The following is a 20,082-nucleotide window of genomic DNA, read 5'->3' as shown; positions in this document are numbered from 1 at the left end:
CACAGCATTGCATGCACACATGCAATTTTCCTCGTCCCACAGGCCTGACCTGTTGCTAGATCTCATTATTAATCTCATTTTAGAAGTTAGAGGGATACAGCACTACTCTCTGCTGTGGAACATGCAGCATATTCAACAGAATAGCTGCCTGTGCCGAACATGATGTCAAGTTAAACTAATCTCCTCTGCCCGCACGTGATCCTATCCCTCCATTCCCCGCATATCCACATGCCTATCTAAAAGCCTCTCCTTGTGGATTCAAGTGCATTCAATCAAATGTTGCGTTCTGTTGGTACACATCTGAAATCTGATCAGTGTTAGCAGTGCTCCCGCAAAGAAATTCTGTGATTGCAATTGAAATGCTGCCATTCTTACAATTTGGCAGTAATTCGGCAGTGGGAAGCGGCTTCATGTTTATCGACTGATGCAATGGATGCATCAGAATCTTTCCCTTCAGTGATTTGTGATGGTCAGACACAGAACTTCAAAATTAATACAGCTGGCTGATCAAAAAATATAAGTCAGCACATTCCAAGGTTTGTGAGCATCCTCATAGTAAGCACTAATATTGATATATCCACCATCATTATCGCACACTGTCTGCTTCAGTGATTAATTAACGTCTCATCTCTTGTGCTGAGAACTGACTGCTTGGGATGAGCTGCTTGTTCAGAGGTGAGGAATAGTTTGGATTACACACTGTGACAAATTGCCTTTGCAGCTAATTTGACAGGGTATTATATCAATTCTAAGAGAGCTTTTGCAGAGAGTATGATACAGCCTGATCCATTTGCAACAAACCTGCCAGAATTCTGATGCATAAGTTAACAAATACAAATTATCCAAGCTTGATAAACTACAGGCACGGATGCAGAAATCAAAGCACTGTCACTTTTTTTTGGAGAGAAGACCAACTCTTTCTTGAAGGGATTTCTCTCCTCGGTGCTTCCAAGCAATTTACCACCACAGGTGACATCAAATTAGCCGTGGAGAGGTGGATGCAGTGTGTCCTGGCAGAGTGACAGGGTGCTGGACAAGATCGTTCCAATTGTTAATAACCCACGAGAGCTCCCCAGAGAGAGGCACACCCAGTGCTGGTCAGAGGGAGATCTGCCCACAAGTCACCCTGATTATTATTTTGGGAATGTTTGCCTGGCGCCAGACTTATAGCAACACAATTTAAATTTATAACTCATTATGGCATAATCGCAGCAGCCTTCTGTTTCCTTCCACAGTGTTGGACTGCAGCCTTTGCTCCTGGGCACATTTGTCCATTAACCAATTCCAAAGATGTGCAGGTTTGTAGGTTAATTGGCTTCTGTATATTGCCCCTAGTGTGTAGTGTAGTACTGGTGTATGGGTGGTCATTGGTCGATGCAGACCCAGTGGGCCGAGGGGCCTGTTTCTACGCTGTATCTCTAAAACCAAAAACTAAACTAAAACATATTATATTATTATACCTATATTACTATCTGGAATAGATATAGTTATAATAATATATTATATTATTATTATATATATATTATATTATTATACCTATATTACTATCTGGAATATATATAGGTATAATAATATATAATATATTATTATACCTAAATATAATATTATTATACCTATGTTACTATCTGGAATATATATAGGTATAATAATATTATATTATTATACCTATATTACTATCTGGAATATATATAGGTATAATGATATATAGTTTAAATGGACTTCAACACGGAAATAGGCTGCCCATCGTGTAATATGGGCATTGGCCACTAGATGGCGCTTACTTTCCCGATCACATTTTTAAATTAGTTTAATTAATTAATGTGCAACTTTCGGCAATGACGAGTTATGACTTCCTTCTCAATTATATTTCATCTAAATCTGTGGAAAATTTCATGTAGTTTGGTGACTCCGTTGTCGTTGGGGCCTAGCACCGTGGAGCGGCCTCCAACCTGAACGACCTGGGGGCTCGGGAGACTGCGGAGCTGCGGACTACTCACCATCGTGGGGCTGGCCGGCCTCAGAGCATGGGGAGCGGTGGTGACTCGCTGCTGCGACTCGACTCCTGGGGCTCGGAGGCTCCAGCAACGCAGCCGCAGGTCCGGTGGACCGGGACATCGGGAGCTCGCGGGTCCGGGTGGAGAGACCGCTTCCCGGAGCTCCCGCAACGCGACTTCTCCAGCCCGTGTCGCGGGGTTGGAACGACCCGGAGCAGGGACGTACATCGCCCGGCATGGCTTCATGGCCGTGGGACATTCCAGCGCCCGCCGGGGGCTCCAACACTGTGACTTTTAGACCAGGAGCGGGGCCGTAAATCGCCCGGCACGGCCTAAAATGGCTGTGGGACTTATCATCGCCCGCCTGGGGCTTGGACATCGGGAGAGAAATGGAGAACAGGGGAGAGAAAAGACTTTGCCTTCCATCACAGTGGGTTAACTGTGATGGATGTTTGTGTGAATTAAATTGTGTGTATGTCTGTAGGAAATTGTCTTTGTTTGTATGGCTGTGGAAACGGAATTTCGTTTGCGCCTCACTGAGGCTCAAATGACAATAAATTGTATTGTATTGTATTGAATTGACTTGGGTCGCGAAAACTGATTTCTAGACACATTTTTGATGCTCGGCCCACAGCCTATCTGCACTACCTGTTGTACTTGTGTACCGTTTCATTGTACTTGTGTATAGAATGATTTGACTGGATAGCTTGCAAGCAAGATTTCCATCCTATTTACCCATGACAGCAATGAACCAATATCAATAATCAAGAAAGCAAATTCAAATTAATAAAAAGGACTGAAAATGGAACAATCTGATGTGGCCTGCGTTGCGGTAGGACCTTGCACAACCTCCTGATATCCAAGGGTGCTTTGCACCAAAGGTAATTCCATTGATGCGCAGGGTCAGGGTGACAATGTGGCAAAAATGGCATCCAACTGCACAACCCAACATCCCCAATACAATAGCGTAAATGATCGCAATCATTTTTGAAAATTTACATTGGTGTGGGGAGAATATTAGTTGGAATTGGCTCGGGGAGCTGAGATCCCCGCGATGCGGGAGCTTGATCGCCCCGATGCGGAGGGCTCGACCGCTGGTTGCGGGAGTCAAGATCCCCCCGACAACGGAAAGTTCAAGTGCCCCGACAGCGGGAGAACAAAGAAGGGGAGAAGATTGAACTTCTTCTGCCTTCCATCACAGTGAGGAATGTGGGGGAGGGATGTTCATGTTAAAAATTGATTTGGGTGTCTTGTTGCTGTTTATTGGTATGACTGTATGGCAATCTGAATCTCACTGTACCTTAAAATGGTACATGTGACAATAAACAAACCTTGAACATTATGATCCGTAACTCACTCCCATTATTCTTCATTCGCGGGAAATGTTCAGTTTTACAATTTTATTTCTAGTAAGGACATGTGAATGAGTTCCTCCTGAGCCACAATTTCACTACACTGATGTCGAAAAGTCTATAAATGGTTAACCACTAAAAATACATAAACCGCCTAATAAATATTATTAGATGAAGGCATTTAAACTTATGGAGAGATTTGTTATTTTAAAGAATTTGGATAGGTGATGTTTCGGGTCGGGACTCTTCTTCAGACCCATTGTGGATGGGAGAAAGCCGAGGTAGAGACAGGCTGTTTAAAAATCATGTCAGTAAATCTGATGACGAGTTGTATTTTGAAATGGTGGCGTTATCCCTATCTTTCGACTTCACTTTTAGACTTTAGAGATACAACGTGAAAACAGGCCCTTCGGCCCACTTAGTCTGCGCCAACCAGCAATCACCCCATACACTAGCACTATCCTACACACTAGGGACAATTTACAGAAGCCAATTAACCTACAAACCAGCACATCTTTGAAATGTGGTAGGAAACCGGAGCAGCCGGAGGAAATCCACACGGTCACAGGAAAAACTTGCAAACTCCATGGGCTAGGGTACTGCCTGGGTTCGAGGTGCCTGGTCCTGGCAAAGGATAGTACGGAGCACAACAAAAGGGCTCTCACTACCCTTCAGCTATCCCAGAATCATGCAGAGGGCATAGCAGTGAGCAAGTTGCAGCTCATGTTGTAATTTCCTGTGGAGGTAGCAAAAGAGATTTTTGGGACTACATTTGAATTTTAATTAGTAGAGTTGCAAACATGATTTTTTTAAATCTTCTCTCATGTGTTCTTTTAAAACCAGCAAGATGACATTTATTCATAAGGACCCTAAGCAATTACCTTATCGCAGGGTGTATATGTAGCAATTAACATTTATAATTTAAAAATCCACAGTAAATTCTTGGACACTAAATGGGAAAGTAGCTGAACATGCTGGGGACAGACTCAGCAAGAACCTGCATCGTCAGGGAAGGGATGTGGGTGATGGTACCATTTGGTTATCCATCAAGAAACACCGGGCACTGTACATGACCGTGATCTGCCCAACTCTACCCATTCCGTTTATATCTGAACATACAGCAGTATGCACAGCAACAGGCCCTTCTGCCCACAGTCTGATGTCAAGCTTAACAAATCTCCTCTGCCTGCATGTAATCCATATCCCTCCATTCCCTGCATATCCATGTGCCCATCTAAAGCCTCCTAGATGCCACTATTGTATCAGCCTCCACCCACCACCACCCCCGCCATTACGTTCCATGCATCGGTGTAAAAAAACTTGCCCCACACATCTTCTTTAAACTTTGCCCCTCTCACAAAGCAATGCCTCTAGAATTTCACATTTCGACCCTGGAAAAAAAGGTTCTAATTGTCTACCCTCTCCATGTGTGTAACATATCCGCGCCTCTCATAGTTTTAAAAACTTCTATGATGTCTCTCCTCAACCTCCGATGTTCCAGAGAAAACATTCCAAGTTGTGAGACACAAGGAACTGCAGACACTACAACTTGTGAACTTGGATTCTGTGAAAACATTACACAGTATTTACATAGCGCAGATTCAAATTATTTGGCCCATCCGCCCTTGCTGGTATTCATGCTTAGCACAAGCCTCTCCTGACCTTCATCTATGCCTGTTAATAATACCCCTTACTCTTTTGGGCATAAAGTGCTAGAGTAACTCATCCAGCGGGTCAGACAGCATCTACGGAGAACATGGAATGGTGACGTTCTGGGTCTCGACCTGCTGAGTGACTCCAGCACTTTGTGTCCTTCTGTAAAATAAAGAACCAGCATCTGCAGTTCTTTGTTTGTACCCCCTACTGTTTTCTCCCTTATGTACATAGTCACATTTTACTCAAATATCAGAAGCAGAGCAAGAACCAAACTGTGGAAAAAATCAGCGGGTTAAGCAGCATCTGTGGACACACGTTTTGGGTCGAGACCCTTCATGCTTGCTCCAGATTCCAGCATTTGTGGTGTGTGCGTCACTACAGCAGCAACAGAGTCTGAGTTAAGTCACTGTGATACTGGGGACTTGTGGAGGCTACAGGAACGGCAACGTAACAGCTCTCCTTGGGACAATAGATTCAGGAGGGCGATTTATTCAGTGGATCTTACAACATTAGCTTTTCAAACATTATCAACAGCACACAATCACTTGATAATATTTGTTTCACAGCTAAACCCTTTAATCCCTATCAGTCATTACAAAGCTGAATCTGGTGAGCAGCTCGGAATTGCTTGAGCTTCGCTGCAAGACACCCTCTGAAGTTCTCGGGTACATTAGTTCAGCGTAATTCATGGCTTTAGTATTCTTGGAACGTTTGTAGGTAGGGCACAGGTTTAAGATGAGAGGGGAAAGATTTAATAGGAACCTGAGGGGCATATTTTTCAGACACAGGCTGGTGAATAGTCATAGAGCACAAAAACAGGTAGTTCGGTCCAACTTGTTCATGCCGACCAAGATGCCCCTTCTATGCTAGTCCTGCCTGCCCAAATTTTTTTGCCCATATCCTTCTAAACCTTTCCTATCCATGTACTTACCCAAATGTCTTGAATGTTGTTATAGTGCCTACCTCAACTGCCTCCTCTGGCAGGTATGGAGGGTGGGTGGTGTGGGAAAGGTTAGTGGACAGAACAGGCAGGTAAAAGGCGGAAAGCGAGGAAGGAGGGTTGGTTTAAACTGCACGTAATTCCATATACCTATGTGAAAAAATTGCCCCTCTGGTTCCTATTAAATCTTTCCCCTCTCACCTTATACTTATGTCCTCTGGTTCTTGATTCTCGTACTCCGGGCAAAAGATACTGGGCATCTACCCTACCTATTCCCCTAATGATCTTACACACGTTGGCGCGAACGATATAGGTAGGAAAAGGAAGGAGGTTCTGCAACACAAGTTTATGGGTTTAGGTATAAGACCGAAAAGCAGGACCTGCAGGATAGTGATCTCAGGATTGCTTCCAGTACCTTGTGTTAGTGAAGATAAGAACAGGAAGATAGGGGAAATGAATGGCTGGGCTGGGGAGTTGGTGCAGGGGGAAGGGATTTAGATTTCTGGATCATTGGGATCTCTTCTGGGGCAGGGGTGATGTGTACAAAAGGGACGTGTTGCACCTAAACTGGAGGGGGACCAACATCCTAGCGGGCAGGTTTGCTAATGCTACACGGGAGGGTTCAAAATAGATTGGCGGGGGGAGTGGGATCTCGTACAGGTCAGAGGCAGGTGATAGGCTAGAAGTTGGTATGGAGGGTGGGTGGTGTGGGAAAGGTTCGTGGACAGAACAGGCAGGTGAAAGGCAGAAAGCGAGGAAGGAGGGTTGGTTTAAACTGCATGTATTTTAATGCAAGAGGCCTGACGGGTAAGGCAGATGAGCTTAGGGCATGGATAGGTACGAGCGACTGGGACCTTGTAGCCATGACTGAAACTTGGTTGAGGAAGGGGCAGGAACGCAGCTCAATGTTCCGGGATACAGGAGCTTCAGGAGAGACAGGGGTGAGGGAAAAAGAGGTGGGGGGGTTGCATTGTTGGTTAAGGAGGATGTCACGGCAGTGATCAGAGGTGACATTATGGACGGTTCATCTAGTGAGGATATATGGGTGGAGCTGAGGAACAAGAAATGGATGGTCACCTTGTTGGGGGTATACAACAGATCACCGAATAGTCAACAGGAATTAGAAGAACAAATATGCCAGGAGATTGCAGACAGCTGCAGGTCAAAGAAGATTGTTGTAGTAGGGGATTTTAACTTTCCCAATATAAACCTCTGAAAATCATTGCATGAAGGGTTTAAATGGGGTGCAATTCTTCAAACGTGTTCAGGAGAGTTTTCTTAAGCAGTATGTAGAGGCCCCCGCACATGAGAGGGCAAGGCTGGATCTATAAATTGGGATGGGCAAGTTAATGAAGTGCTTGTGGAGGAGCCTTTTGGGACCAGTGACCACAGTTCGATTAGGTTTAAGATAGTTATGGATAGCACGGAGAGTGTCCGCATGTTAAAATACTCAACAGGGATAGGCAGCTGGGATCAAGTGCATCCCTGGAGGAGTTTCAGGAACTAAGGAGTAAACTGAAAAAGATCAGAAGGGCAAAAAAGGTCCAGGATATAGCTCTGGCAGGTAGCATTAAGGACAATCCCAAAAGATTTTGTAAGTACATAAGAGGGAAAAAGGTAACTAGAGAGAGAGTCGGACCTCTCAGGAATCAAAGTAGTCACCTCTGTGTAGAGCCACAGGAGATGGGCAAGGTCCACAATGAGTATTTCTCCTCTGGATTTACCGGGGCGAAAGACAGTAGGACGGAGGAAATTGGGGCAGTCACTGGAAGTGTCTTGATAGCAGTCAGTGTTATTATCAAAGAAGTACTGAAGGTACTGTCGTGTACGAAGGTAGACAAATCTCCAGGGCCTGATCAGATATATCCGAGGACATTGCGGGGAAACTAGAGAGGAAATTACGGGAGCCCTGGTTAAAATTTACGAGTCGTCCTTAAATACAGGAGAGGTGCCGGAAGACTGGAGGGTGGCAAATGTTGTGCCCCTTTTCAAGAAAATGCTGGGGACTATAGGCCAGTGAGCTTAACATCTGTAGTTTGGAAAGTTACTGGAGAGTATTCTGAGGGATAGGTTACACAGGCATTTGGATGGACAAGGGCTGATTAGGGATAGTCAGAATGGTTTTGTACATGGGAGGTCATGTCTCAAAAATCTGATAGATTTTTTGAAGATGTGACCAAAAGGTTGATGAAGGCAGAGCTGTAAATGTTGTGTACATGGATCTCACTACGGCATGCGGCAAAGTTCCGCAAGGTAGACTGGTCTGGAAGGTTAGAACGCATGGGATCCAAGGAGAGATAGCTGAATGGATAGCAAATTGGCTCCATAGAAAGAAGTGATGGTGGAAGGTTGCTTCTCGGACTGGAGGCCTGTGACTAGTGGTGTGTCTCAGGGTTCAGTGCTGGGCCCGTTACTGTTTGTCATCTACATCAATGATTTGGATGAGAACATACAGGGCAAGATTAGCAAGTTTGCTGATGGTACAAAAGTTATTGGTTTTGCAGATAGTGAAGATGGTTGTGAAAGATTGCAGCAGGATCCAGATCGATTGGCCAGGTGGATGGAGGAATGGTTGATGGAATTTACTACAGAGAAGTGTGTGGTGTCGCATTTTGGGACATCGAACAAGGGCAGGACCTGCACAGTAAATGGTTGGCCTCTGGGTAGTGTTGTAGAGCAGAGGGATCTAGGAGTACAGGTGTATGGTTCCTTGAAGGTCGAGTCACAGGTAGATAAGGTGGTCAAAAAGGCTATCGGCATTTCATCAGTCGGAGTATTGTGTATAGAAATTGGGAGGTACTGTTGCAGTTGTATAAGACGGTGGTGAGACCGCATTTAGAATATTGTGTTCAGTTCTGGGCACCATGTTATAGGAAAGATATTGTCAAGCTTGAATGGGTTCACAAAAGAATTATGGGGATGTTGCCAGGACTAGAGGGTGTGAACTATAGGGAGAGGTTGAGTAGGCTGGGTCTCTATTCCATGGAGCGCTTGAGGATGAGGGGTGATCTTATAGAGGTGTACAAAATCATGAGAGGAAAAGTTCTGGTAGATGCACAGAGTCTCTTGCCCAGAGTAGGGGAATCGAGGACCAGAGCACATACGTTCAAGGTTAAGGGGAAAAGATTTAATAGGAATCCGAGGGGTAACTTTTTCACACAAAGGGTGGTGGGTGTATGGAACAAGCTGCAAGGGGAGGTAATTGAGGCTGGGACTATCCCATCGTTTAAGAGACATTTTGGCAGGTACATGGATAGGACAGGTTTGGAGGGATATGTACCAAGCGCAGGCAAGTGGGACTAGTGTAGCTGGGGCATTGTTGGCAGGTGTGGGCAAATTGGGCCGAAGGGCCTGTTTCCACACTGTATCACTCTGTGACCTCTAAAAGATCACCCCTCAGCCTCCTGCGCTCCAAGTATATATGGAACGAAGAGTTGAGGAAATTGCCATGCAGCATTTAAAAGACACTTGGACAGGTGCACGGATAAGAAAGGTTCAGAGAGATATGTGACAAATGCAGACAAATAAGACCAAAGTGTTTGGGTTGGGATAAAGGGCCAGTTTCCCTTCTAGATGACCAAAACTGTCTATAACTCTATTATGTAGTGACTAACAATATAATACATTTCAAATTTTAGATCCTGTACCAATAAAAGATTGATCAGTAGTGGTGTCAGGTATATACAATAAAACAGGGCTATCGTAAGTCACTCATGCTTTCTCCATTTGAATCTAAGCTGCTGGTGATGGTTTTCTTTGATCCACAAACACAACACACTTCCTCATTGAGCTTGATAAGGTCTCTATTCACTGAATGGACTCTGCACCAGAATCAGAGATAAAATACAGCACAGACAAGACATTGCCTTGACCATGGGAGAGGTGATCCAACTGTGCTTACACTGATTAAAGGAGTTGAGAAGAAAGATAAACAAACAACCAGTCCTCCAGTCAACAAACCCAGAACAAAGAGGAGCAACTTGGAATATCATTCAGGAGTGACAACTTTTACACAGAAAGTCCATGTTGGCATGGACCCGGTGGGCCGAAGGGCATATATCTCCAAAACTAAAAGGGATGTAAAAATCTGAAGTAGTTCAAAGGATTGTGAAGGATAGATTTATTTTACCAGTCGATGTTACAAAGGCTTATGGAAATTGGGGAGATCAGCCATGTAATCGATTGCAGCTATTTATATATTCTCCTGTGTTCTTGTGAATTATGGGAACATGTTCAGTCCACCATGAGTGTGTGCCATACCATGCAAATCTGCACAGTACAAGATCAACATGAGCCGATGGAGTGTTAAAGAAATCTTACAGTATGCTTGCTTTCACCGGTCAGGCCACTGAGTATAAGAGTCAGTGAAGTCATGTTGCAGCTTTATAGGACTTTTGTTTAGGCTGTATGTGGACTATTGTGTGAAGTTCTGGTCGTCCCATTACAGGAAGAAGGTGGAGGCTTTGGCGAGAGTGCAGAAGAAGTTCACCAGATTGCTGTCTGGATTGGAGGGTATTAACCAAAGATCCTATAGTATTAATTGTAAGGAGAGAGGAGAGTTTGGACAAACTTGGATTGGTTTTTTTTTTCTGAAATGTTGGAGGCCTGAGAGAAGTATAAGGTTATGAGAGGCATAGATAGGGTAGACAGTCAGAACCTTTTTCCCCAGGGTGGAAATGTCAGACTAGGAGGCATAGCTTTCATGTGAGAGGGACTAAGTTTAAAGGAGCAGCATTTATTTTACATAGAGCGTGGCAGGTGCATGGAACGCATGGAACGGTGGTGGTGGAAGCAGATGCAATAGTGGCATTTCAGAGGCTTTTTGGTGTATTTGCAGAGAATGGAGGGATGTCGATCACCTACAGGCATAGGAATTCGTTTTACCCGACACCATCATATTTGGCACAGACATTGTAGGTCAAAGAGCCTGTTCCTGTTTTGTCCTGTTCTATAATGTGCAGGGAATAGAAAACTATTGATCAAACAGAGATTAGTTTAACTAGGCACCATGTGTGGCACAGACATTGTGGTCCTGGGGCCTGTCCTGACCTGTTCTGCGTTCAATGTGAATGAAGAGATACGTGTTTGACAAGTCACAAGTGGTAATGCATGATGTGCCTGCAACACTGTACACTCGGTATAGAAACCAGGCTTGAGTAGGGGTAGAGTGTTTGCAGGAGCAAAGACTTGTTGAGGGGCTTTAGCTGCTGGAGGTCGTTCGAGTCACATCGCAGATTCTAGAGGCTCATGGCTTCAGAGAGTGGTGGGGCTGAGGGTGGTGGGTGGCAGACTGTAGGTAAGGAAAAGGGGGGCTCTAAGAGAGAGGCAGCGAGCGAAAGACCCGAAATGTCAGGAGGCGAAGGAAGTAAAGTTAGGAGAACTAGAATTATTGAAGAATTCGTTGTGCTGTTTAAAGTTAAAGGAATAAATCAAGGAGATGCAGGATTTAGAGCAGTGAATCCATTAAAAATTACCACCGCTTTGGAGAGCCAGATAGGCAGGGATTTTCAGGCTAAGATTCTGTATAATGGGATGTTAAGAGTTTGTTGCAAAGACAGAAAACAGTTTAATGATGCTAGGGGTGTGGGGAAATTGGTGGTCAAGGTGGAGAGTTTGGTCCCTAGAGGAAGACAGCAGGGAATAAAGGGAGTGGTGTATGGGATGTATGATGGCTTGTCTGAGAAGGAGATCTTAGAAAACGTTAAGGGGGCCCAGGTAATTGATGTGAGATTTAAGAGTAGGAATGGAGTCAGGGACCCGCCGGTCCTGCTTACGTTCAAAGATGGAGTACTGCCACAGAGAGTGTTTCTTGGGAGTATGGCGTATCAAGTGAGGGAGTACATTAAACCATCGTTGCGCTGCTATAACTGTCAGAGGTTTGGACATGTTGCTGGGTCTTGTCGGGGTAAAAGAAAGTGCGCAAAGTGCGGTGGAGATCATGCAATACAAAATTGCAAGGCAGAGGCTCCTAGGTGCCCTAACTGTGATGGGGATCATGCAGCAGGGTTTCATGGTTGTGAGCGCTTTGTTCAGGCGAAGCGAGTACAGGAAGTGAAGGATCAGAACAACGTGTCATATGCAGAGGCAGCTCAAAGGGTGGCTAGAGAACGCGGAGATGTGAGCGCTGGGACTAGAGTGGTGCCAGGAAGCCAGATCACTGTGCCAAACTTGCCGTCGGCTTTTCCATCTGACATGTTGATTTTTAATAAGGAGTCATTTCTGTCTTTTGTTTCTGATGTGCTGGTAGGAGCTAAGAAAATAGCTAACCGGTCAGATATCATCAGGTTAGTGGTGGGGGCAGCTGAAAGGTTCCTCAGTGTAAAGCAGTTGCCAGAAAAGTGGCATCAATACATGACGGAGAGTCAGTGTATGGAGATGTCACAGTTGTCGAGAGCTAGCAGTATGCACTGAGGTGGATGATGGTGATCCTCATTAACACCATAATGTTTTATATACTTCAATGGAACGCCCGGAGTCTGATTGGAAATGGTCAAGAGTTAAAGAGATTTGTTGATGAATTTAAAGAAGCACCAGAATTAATATGTATCCAAGAGACATGGTTAAAGCCCTGTCTAGATTTTGTAATCCCAGGTTATGAATGTGTGCGATTAGATAGGTCTGATAGATCAGGTGGGGGTTGTGCAACTTTTGTTAAGACTGGGTTGCAGTATAGGAAAGTTGACATTAATTCTAATCTTGAGGTTTTGGCTGTGGAAGTTTGGAGCAGCCAGAATTCTATCACTGTGATAAATTATTATAACCCCCTGTCAACCCTTGATATTGTCAGATTTTGATGAGATAATGGAGAAGGTAAGGTGTCCTGTTATATGGATTGGAGACTTTAATGCGCATAATCCTTTATGGGGTAGTGATCACAGGGATAAAAATGGTGTTATTGTTGAAGAATTTCTAGACAAGTATGAGTTGGTATTGTTAAATGATGGAAGGCCGTCTAGGTATAATATTGTGAGAAACACCTGCAGCCACATAGATTTATCAATTGCTTCATCAAATTTAGCAAGAATTGGTGAATGGGATGTAATGGATAGATATACATTGGATAGTGATCATTATCCAATTTTATGTAGGTTTGGTAGGGATTTGAGGAGAGAAGTGGAAAAGAAAGTCCCTAGATATAACTTTTTTTCAGGCCAAATGGGATAAATTTCAAGAGAAGGCTCAAAGTTTAGTTGGAGAGGTTAATAGTGAGGGTTCTGTAGATAGTTGGAATACTTCCATTAGTCTCATGATTCATGAGGCAGCTTGTTGTACTATTCCTGTGAAGCAGGAACCTAGGTCCCGTATGTCTGTTCCTTGGTGGAATAAAGAATGCGATGAAGCTGTAAGGAATAGGAATATAGCCTATCGAAAATTAAGAAAGTATCCAATTTTGGTCAATGCAATGGAGTACAAGCGGCTAAGGGCAGTAGCAAGACGAGTTGTAAAGGATGCAAAGAGGAATAGTTGGAGGAAGTTTTGTGGTACGCTAGGCCCGGAAACTCCAGTAAGGCATTTGTGGTCAGCTGTGCGTAGAATGTCAGGAGTATACAAAAGAAGTTTGTTACCAGTGTTGCAGAAGGGTGAGGTGGTAGCAGTCTCCAATAAGGAAAAAGCAGACATGTGTGTTGACAGTTTTCAAGCAGTGCATAGATCAGAGAGCATGGGAGTGGAGAGGTGTAGAAAGAGAACTGAGCTGATGGCAGTTAATCAGTGGAAGCTGGAGAGGAGTTTAGTAAATGATAATTCCTTTAATCTGTTTTTTACCATAAAAGAGTTGAAGGATGCAATTATGTCTGGGGCAAATACCATCCCGGGGAGTGATAGGTTGTCCTATGAGTTATTTAAACATCTGGATGATACTGTACTTGATGAAATCTTAGCTTTGTTTAATACTGTGTGGGCAGAGGGTTATTTACCAAAGGAATGGAAACATGCAGTCGTGGTCCCTATTTTAAAACCGGGCAAAGAGGCATCTGACCCTAGTTCATATCGCCCTATTGCGCTCACAGCAGTGCTCTGTAAAATTATGGAGAGGATGGTAACCAACAGACTAGTTTATTTTTTAGAAACCAGAGGACTATTTGTTGATGTACAGAATGGCTTTAGGAATGGAAGGTCTACAATGGAGTCTGTATCAGTTTTGGATCAGGATATTAAAAGGGCATTTAGAAGCAAGGAAACAGTAGTGAGTGTATTCCTTGATATTGAGAAGGCATATGATTCTTTGTGGAAGGAGGGATTAATGATTAAAATTTTTGACTTGAGAGTCAGGGGACGAATGTTCAACTGGATTAAGGATTTTTTATTGAATAGAACAATACAAGTAATGGTTGGTAGTGTCAGCTCAGAGACTGTAGAAATAGAGAATGGAACCCCGCAGGGAAGTGTTATCAGTCCAGTTTTATTTAATATCATGATAAACGACATATTTTGTAAATTAGAGAGAGGATTTGGTCTGTCTTTGTTTGCAGATGACGGGGCCATCTGGAAAAGAGGTCGTAATGTAGAGTTTGTTTTAAAACAGATTCAAAGAGTGTTAGTGGCTGTAGAGGAATGGGGGAACACATGGGGCTTTAAAATCTCTGCCTCTAAGACTAAATATATGGTATTTGGTTTTAAAAGAAAGTTACCTAAGTTAGGGCTGTATATGTATGGGTCTCTATTGGAGAAGGTAAAGGTTTTTAAGTTTTTGGGTGTTTGGTTTGAAGAGCGTATGACTTGGGCTGTGCATGTAGGTAAAATTGTGTTGAAGTGTGGAAAAGTTTTGAATGTTATGAGAAGTCTGGTTGGGTGTGAGTGGGGGGCCAACAGGGAGACAATGCTGCTAATTTATCAGGCCATGATCAGATCTTCTCTTGACTATGGGTGTTTTGTGTATGGGTCTGCATCTAAAACTGTTCTGGCTAGGCTAGATGTGTTGCAGGCAAAGGCTTTGCTGTGGAGCCTTCAGTACTTCCCCAGTCCCTGCCGATTGTTGAAATGGGAGAAATGCCCTTATGGTTAAGGCGCATTAAGCTAGGGTTACGTTACTGGGCTAAACTTTGTGGGTGTAATGATACCTTCCCAGCAAGGTGTTTGTTGCAAGAGGTTGATGATGGTAACAAATATAACACATTTTTTGTCATTATAAATCAGTGGGCTAGGAAGCTGGGTTTGGAACAAGGGGGTATTATAGAGCATACAATGTGGCTACCTGTGCCCTATTGGGTTCTTCCTGAACTGTTTGTTGAGCTTGCTTTTCTTCAGGAAAAAGATGGGCGCAAGGTGACTCCATGAATAGTGGAATATCTTGATTCAATCAGTGAGAGCACTTTGATTGTTTTACAGATGGATCTAGAGATCCAGTTGGTGGGAGAGCTGGGTTTGGAGTGTATGTGGAGCAGCTTGGGTTGAAGATTGGCTGGCGCATTTCTGATGGAAGCTCTGTTCTCACGACTGAATTAATGGCAATTCAATGGGCTCTATGGTGGATTGAGGAAGCCAGTTTTGGTGAAGTCATTATCTGTTCTGATTCTGCAGCTGCTCTTGAAACTTTAAGAGTAGGAAAATCTAAAGCTCGTCCTGACATTCTAAATGAAATCATGAGTGTGTTTTCTAGAATTGGGTTTGCGTGTAACATCACTTTTTGCTGGGTTCCCGGGCATGCTGGGGTGAGGGGGAATGAGCAGGTGGACCTCATAGCAAAGGAGAGTTTAAGAAGATAAATAGATATCCATGTATTATTGGGGAGAGTGGAACTGAGAGAAATAATTAAAGAGGGCTTAACAAAAGAATGGCAGAGAGGATGGGAAATGGAAGTCAGGGGTAGACACTACTTTTCTATACAATCTGGTTAGGAAAATATGTTTCTGTACATCTCTGTCCCGTAGGGACTCAGTTAAACTGTGTAGATTGAGGTTGGGACACTGTGGGTTAAATTACTATTTGTGCATTGTAGGGAAACATGTTTCTGGCTTGTGTGAATGTGGGAGTAATGAGACAGTTAAGCATGTTTTCCTAGAATGTAAAAAGTACAGGGTAGAAAGAAAAGTATTGTTTGGTAGACTGACAGGACTTGGAGTTGAGGCTTTTTCTGTTTCATCTTTGTTTGGACACAGTGAGAAACATCAACTGATATTCAGGGCTGTTCTTCAATTCCTGCAAGTTACAGGACTGTATGTAAGAATTTAGTTCAAACTTTGACCTGTAATAAGCTTAGCAGCGTCTACACTGCCGGAATCCTACAAGAAGAAGAAGTAGAAACCAGGCTTACCTCCTGGCAGAACTTCACAATGTTCTCCCACAACTCCTTGGCCTCGCCCTCGTCGGTCTTCCTCCGTGCTTCCACCAGAATGCTCTCCCTCCTCTTCAATGGCTTGGAGCCTTTCCTCAGCGTCAGGTACTGCTGAGGAGTGTGGCAAGCTGCACAATGTTTTGCCTTCAAGTCATTGAGGAGAGTGCAGGCGGGGCAGGACCACTCGTTGGGCTTCTCCCGGGAGCAGGGCTGCTGCACGGGTAAGAGTTTGATGGGCTTGCGTGCGGCTGCCGCCCGGCTCCCACACGCGGGGCAGGCGGACGCGCTCACAGCCCTCTCCACGCTGCACTCGGGGCACCTGGGCCCTCGCTCGCCGTGACCGTGTTCTTGGAAACCGTGCAGCTTGGACGTACAGCAGGCAGTGCATTTTTGGACGGCGGTGGGATTTTTCAGAGTGCACTTGGAGCAGGTCCATACGGTGAAGTCTGGGCTGGAGGGGCTGAAGGGGGTGAATCTGACCGAGTCTCCGGTGAGGTCAATGATGTCTCCGGCTCTGGCTACCTTGCAGGCTTCACACTTGGCCCGGGCGGCGGAGTTGACGTGGGAGCAGGACGTACACTTCCACTGGCTGGGCGACACCTCCATCTCCTCGTCCAGAATGCTCAGCCTCTTGGAGCAGAACAGTTCCTGCAGCTTGGCGGCGGGTTTGACCTGTCCCTGGGCCGTGACCCTGGCGGCGGGGGCCGACGTGCTGGGAGCAGGCTGGGCAGTGGGGTCCGCCGGCGGTGGCTTGGGTTTGGCGGCTGGTGGCACCTCCCTGCGGCTGCGGGGCACCGGGTTGTTCTGCACCAAGGGAGAGAGCGGGCTGAGCACCGGGGACCTGGGGCTGTCAGGGTCGATGGCTGCGTTGCGTGCGGGCGATGGGTCGCTCTCGGGCGGGTCGCTGAGCTGGGGGGCGGCCGGTGTTGGGGGGCCCGACGGCAGCTGGAAGCCGACGGGCGTCATTACCTCGGGCACCACCAGGGCCTCGGGTGGGATCTTGGGCAGCGAGAGTTTGCGCGGCCCCCCGCATGCCGAGCACGAGTTGGCCGAGGGCGTGTTGTGGAGGGTGCAGCGCTGGCAGGCCCAGGCCTTCGTCTCGTCCGGCGCCATCTCCTCACAGCTGCTGCCGTCGGCGTCGCCGTTGGCCAAGCGGCCCGGCTCCTGCAGGCCGCAGCCCCGTTGCTCCGCCGCCGCCAGGCCCAGAGAGAGGCCGTTGGAGGCGGCGAGGGGAGGCATGGGCGGCGTGGGGGTCTGCGGCGAGTCGCACACGTCGCACTGCCCCTTGTGCATGGAGTTCCTGAAGGTGCAGCGGGTGCAGGGCCACTGCTGCTCCTCGGTGCTGAGGCGCAGGATGTCGCTGAAGTCGGGCCGCTCCCTCGGGGCCTCGCAGATGGAGCACTGCCGCAACACGCTGGGGTTGAGGAAGGTGCAGCGGGTGCACGGCCACTCGCTCCTCGTTGCCATATCGCCGGGCTGTCGCGCAGCACTGCCGGGGGAAAATAACATAGGCAACCATTAATCAGCAGTCTGGGATGCTGGTAGTTGTCCTAAAACTATTCCCCACCCTTTCCAAAGCACCAATGTCTGTCATCTTTGCCACAACCACTCACACGTGGCCGGTCATTCGTGCCTTGGGGCAGCGCACACTGTGTCAGGCATCTTAGCAAATTTACACAAGGACCGAGCCTGCCCTCAACAGGGTCTAATACACAGTGCTGCAGTAACACAACGGGTCAGGCAGCATCCCTGGAGAACATGCCTTCTTCAGACTGACTGTAAGTGAGAGAGAAGACTGGGAGAGGTGGGATTCACACCTATTTCTCCACCCCCTCTTGTGGGGGGTGGGGGTAACTTTTAAATCTCTCCCTGCACGGGAGACCCGACCTTTTCTTTGTCGGGTCTCCGTTGTCGTTGGGGCTGCAACGAGGAGCGGCCTCCAACAGGAAGACCGGGGGCTGTGGTGCCGACTACTCACCTCACCGTCGCGGAGCTGGCCGAGTCCAGAGCGGGTGGAGCTGTGGTGGACGCTGCTGCGACCCGACCCCCGGAGTTTCAGTGGCTGCAACTGCGGGTTTGGCGGGCGGCACCGGGAGCCCGCGGGTCCCTGGAGGGAGACCGCTTTTCAGGGCTTCCGCAACGGCGACTTCTCCCGCCCGAGTTGCGGGGTTGAAGAGCACCTGAGCGGGGCTTTACACCATCGCCCCGCGCGGCTTGGAATGGCTGCGGGGCTGCGAGCGCACGCCGGGGGCTCTAACATCAAGACCCGGTGTGCGGCCTTGCATCACCCGGCGTGGCTTTAATGGCTGCGGGACAATTCGCCATCGCCCGCCGGGGGCTTTGACTTTGACTCTGACATGGGGGGGAGAGTGCAGTGGAGAGATAAGTTTTTTTGGCCTTCCATCACAGCAATGTGATGGATGTTTATGTAAATTATGTTGTGTCTTGGGTCTATTTGTTTGTAATGTATGGCTGCAGAAACGACATTTCGTTTGGACCTCAAGGGGTCCAAATGACAATAAATTGAATTGTATTGTACTTCCGACTATCCCCATCCATCTTTATTCCTTTCTTTGGCTTCACAATTCACATTTCTATCCTTATCTCACACATCTCATGCCTTTTTCATCTCTAACCTTTGTCCAACCATCTGCAAATCCCGACTTAAAAAGTCACCTATCCATGTTCTCCAGAGATGTCTGACCCAATGAGTTACTTTTCTGAAGCCGGCATCTGCAGTTCCTTCTAACACAGTGTTCCCCACATGCTTGGCCAACAATGATGGGGAACAGGCCCCTCTGCTCAGTTCCATCACTCCCTGGCTGAGATCAGCTAACTTCCTGAACAGCCATTTGTGATGTCTTCTTCATAAGGTAATCCTTTATTGTCACATGTACCGAAGTACAGTGAAAAGCTTTGCGTTGCGTGGTAGCCAATCATATCAGATAATACTGTACAACCAAGTCAAACTTAAGTACAATAGGCAGAGCAAAGATACAGTGCAGAATATAGTTCTCAACATTGTAGCGCATCTCTTCCAGAGACCTGTCCAATGTCCACATTGGGGTAGAGGGTAGGTCATCAGCTTATGGAAGGACCCATCAGAAGCCTGATAAGAGAAGAAGCTCTTCCTGAGTCTGGTGGTGTGCACGTTCAAGCTTCTCTACCTTCCGCTAGATGGGAGCGGGCAGAGGTAAATGCTTTATGCTTGTATGTTGTTGAAATCAACACAATTCAAGACATGGCTTTCAGTTCTGCTGTGCTATGTGCTCTGGTAGTCAATACGAGGAGGGATGTGCTGCCGTGGTTGAAGGTCTAGAGGAGGTTTGTGAGAATGATCCCAGGAATTATTGGGTTAACATGATGAGTTTTTGAAGGCCATGGGCCTGTACTCGTTGGAGTTTGGAAGGATGAGGGGAGAACCTCATTGAAACTTACCGAATAGTGAAAGGCCTGGATAAAGTGAATATGGAGAAGATATTTCCACTGGTGGTTGTCTAGGACCAGAGGCCATAGGCTCAGAATAAAAAGACATACATTTAGAAAGGAGATGAGGAATTTCTTTAGTCAGAGGGCAGTGAATCTGGAATTCCTTGCCACAGACGGCTGTGGAGGCCATGTCAATGGATATTTTTAAGGTGCAGATCGACAAATTCTTGATTAGTAAGGGTGTAAGGGGTTAAGGGGAGGAGGCAGGAGAATGGGGTCGAGATGGAAAGATCCATCAGCCATGATGGAATGACGGGGTAGATTTGATGGGCCGAATGGCATTCTGCTCCGAGAACTTATGAACAAGCATTGCAGAACTGACCATTTATTTCATCATGCCCTTTGATGTCCAAACAACCAGTCTCGTCAAAAACGTGC

The 20,082-nt window shown here is 46.3% G+C and overlaps 1 protein-coding gene across 5 annotated transcripts in view; it reads right to left on the bottom strand.

Annotated features, from left to right (window-relative positions):
• The window catches only part of capn15 (calpain 15), a 164,514-nt gene that overhangs the window by 37,402 nt on the left and 107,030 nt on the right, over positions 1 to 20,082 (bottom strand). For all 5 annotated transcript variants that reach the window (XM_033040633.1, XM_033040630.1, XM_033040631.1 and 2 more), the window contains one exon: positions 16,195 to 17,704. In XM_033040633.1, the coding sequence (XP_032896524.1) occupies positions 16,195 to 17,682 (1,488 nt within the window). In that variant the 5' untranslated portion in view covers positions 17,683 to 17,704. The remainder of the gene's footprint in view (positions 1 to 16,194; positions 17,705 to 20,082) is intronic.

This window comes from Amblyraja radiata, chromosome 22 (assembly GCF_010909765.2).
Source record: "Amblyraja radiata isolate CabotCenter1 chromosome 22, sAmbRad1.1.pri, whole genome shotgun sequence".
Taxonomy (NCBI): Eukaryota; Metazoa; Chordata; class Chondrichthyes; order Rajiformes; family Rajidae; genus Amblyraja; species Amblyraja radiata.
The sequence above is the reverse complement of the archived record's forward strand: the minus strand, read 5'-3'. Positions and strand labels throughout refer to the sequence as shown.